The sequence below is a fragment of the Arachis ipaensis genome, chromosome B8, assembly GCF_059453495.1.
Source record: "Arachis ipaensis isolate K30076 ecotype BB chromosome B8, ASM5945349v1, whole genome shotgun sequence".
Lineage (NCBI taxonomy): Eukaryota > Viridiplantae > Streptophyta > Magnoliopsida > Fabales > Fabaceae > Arachis > Arachis ipaensis.
The window spans coordinates 26317727-26320471 of NC_142443.1; the positions used below are offsets into that span (position 1 = coordinate 26317727).

At 44.0% G+C, this 2745-nt stretch overlaps 1 protein-coding gene across 1 annotated transcript; it reads right to left on the minus strand.

Annotated features, from left to right (window-relative positions):
* Positions 1-1113: 1113 nt before the first annotated feature.
* LOC107610768 (uncharacterized) lies at positions 1114-1896 on the minus strand. The gene has a single exon (XM_016312770.1). It carries the CDS (start codon positions 1894-1896, stop codon positions 1114-1116), a length of 783 nt encoding a protein of 260 aa, XP_016168256.1.
* Between the last annotated feature and the right edge of the window lie 849 nt (positions 1897-2745).

Consider the following 2745-nt stretch of genomic DNA (forward strand, 5'->3'; position numbering starts at 1 on the left):
GGATGGGCAGAATGTGAGAGTAGAGTTTTTGCCTTGTAGTAAGGATGATCGCGTATGTGAGAGAGTTGATGGGTGGTCTTACTTTTACTGTTATTCATGTTTGTTTACTGAGCTCGGGGTTCGTCTTCCTTTTACTGACTTTGAATGTGGTGTTTTGTTTTGGCTGAACTGTGCACCGTCCCAATTGCACCCTAACTCATGGGATTTTGTTAGAGCTTTTGAGAATTTAATGGACCTCCTGGAGTGCCCTCCTTCCCTTGCAGTCTTCTTTTCTTTGTTTCAGACTAAAGGTGTTAGACGTGGTGTGTAGATAAACCTTAGTAGCCACCCTCGCCGTACTGTCTTTTTCCTTTATAAGTCATCTTTTAAGGATTTCAAGACAATGTTTGTGAAAATTAGGAGTGTAGAGGAGGAGTTTCCTTTTTACCTAAATGAGTTTTTGGAGGAGAGGTTCCTAGTTTCTTGGTCTCCCGATCCTATTCAGGTTCTTGATGTAGATGATAGGGTGTCTGATAAGAGTATTATGTTTGAGTTTTTATTAGAGGTGTCAGAATCAGCAGGGCTGTTGTCTGTTGCGGAATTGTTAAAGTGGGATACTGATAAGGAAAGCGTGTTGGATTACCTAGGTAATTCACTTTGATGAATGCTCTTTGATGCTGTTATGTAGTTCTGTCTGACGTGTTTGTTGTTTTTTCAGTTGAGAAGGCGCCGACCATAACCACCGCTGGATTGAAGTCCTTTTTCAGTCAGAGGAAGAAGGCAGAGAAGGAAGGGTCGACGAACATAAAAAAGGATGGTGTTGCTGTTCCCTCCGAGGTGAATCCTCGGCAAAAAAGAAAGAGGGCCAAGAAGGAGGCCGAGCTTGCTGAGAGCAAATAGGGGGATTTGCCTATTTTGCCAATCGTCGAGGCTGCTTATGAATCTCAAAAATGGCTTCATGCTTACCGTGAGGATGATAATATGAGATCGTTGTGGTCGAGGTTTTTTTCGTTTGCTACCCTCGCCGATGAGCTGTGTCGTTTTCCTGAGGACTCAAAAATGATTAACGAAGTTGGGCGAGCTGGCATCAGTCGCTTTCTTCAGGTATTTTACAGTTATTTTGGTTTTTTGAGGTTATTTCTTTTCCCTGTTTTTCCATCCTTTGACATATTTATCCAGGAGTCCTTGCCGAGCTAACCTTTCTAACAAGTCTTTGGCTATTACGCATTCGTCCGTCGTATGCCCGTACTTCTGATGGAAAGCACAGTGCTTGCTTCTATCCACGAACCGTTGATCTTGATAGCTTCCAGCTCTGACTGGGGGTTTGACTATTTTGGCATGGAGGATTTCCTTGATTATATTTTCCCTTTTTGTGTTAAATCTGGTATAGGTGTCAAACTTCGGAGTGAGCTTGAAGGGTTTCTTTTGGTCCCTTCTGCTCGGTTTGAATGCCTTTTCTTCCTCCTTTCTGGTTGGTTGTTTGTCCGACTTTTGTGCCTCTCGCAATTCTTCGATCTCCATTTGACATGCATCTCTTTCTTGGAACTCCTCCAACGTTTTGGGTTTGGTGATTGCTATTGTTTCTCTAAATTTTCCTGGTCTGAGTCCGGTCTTGAGAGCGTGTAAGTGGACGTTAGGGTCCAAATCTGGGATCTCCATGGTGGCTTCCGCGAATCGGGTTAGGTAATCTTTGAGACTCTCGTGTTGTCCTTGCTTTATTGTCCTGAGATAATCTGATCCGTGGACGTATATCCTCGAGGCGGCAAAGTAGTCAATAAAGGATCTTGCTAAATCCTCAAAGGACGAGATCGATCCTGTAGACAATTTTGAGAACCATAGTAAAGCAGCGCCGTCAAGATAAGTGGGAAAAGAACGACATAATATAGGTTCATTATTAGTGCCGTTAAAGAATATCATAGATTGAAACTTTTTAACGTGAGATCGGGGGTCACCAATCCCCTTATAAGGTTCTAGAGAGTTAGGTAAAACGAAATTTTTAGGTATCTGGAAGTTTGTAATTTCTTCGGAAAAGGGGTTGTCCAGCGTCAGCTTTTCCTTCGACGGGGTTATACTCAAGGGGTCCGAGTTTCCCAAGGCCGAGTTTTTAGAGTTGCCCTCCTCACGTTTTCCTGCATTATTCTATGTGGAGAGCTCGGAGAGCCGGCGGACTTCTGCTTGAAGTTCGGCCATCTGGGCTAAGAGCTCGGCTTGGTTGAAGGATTGAGCTCCGTTTTCAGCCATGCCTGAAAAGTTAGAAATCCCTGCACGAAAGAAAAGGAATAGGTGTAATGTGGGAATAAAGGTGGGGTTAGATTAATTCAGGCCCCACGGTGGGCGCCAAATATTCCGTGCGTATAGGGCCGAGGTATAGTGGCTCCTTCTGCCTGGTGTTATGCTCAGGTGGGAGAGGTATACGTCGGCTAGGTTGGAACTCCGCGGCGGGAGCACCTGCAAAAAGGACTCCGACGCTCAAGTAAGAATGTGAGTTATGAGAAAATAAGAGGAGTAAATCAGAGTGAGTTCTGTGACCTGACCTTCTCCGAGGTTATTCATGTGTTTATATAGGCGTTCTTAGTATGTTCGGTTATCGCATTTTACGTAATTCTCCGTAACTTCCGTGGTTATGATAATAACGTTTTGAAGTGTTGGTTACTTTCCGAGCTTATTTGAGTTCATCCTGATTTGGTGGGTTTGTTATTAAGTGGCGTCCTTATCCGAGATATATGTTCGGTTTGGAGGCCAAGGTATACGGTACATATCAGTAAC

What these genes read in the sequence shown, in the direction of transcription:
- LOC107610768 (XM_016312770.1), bottom strand. Translation starts at nt 1,896, where the DNA reads ATGATATTCTTTAACGGCACTAATAATGAACCTATATTATGTCGTTCT.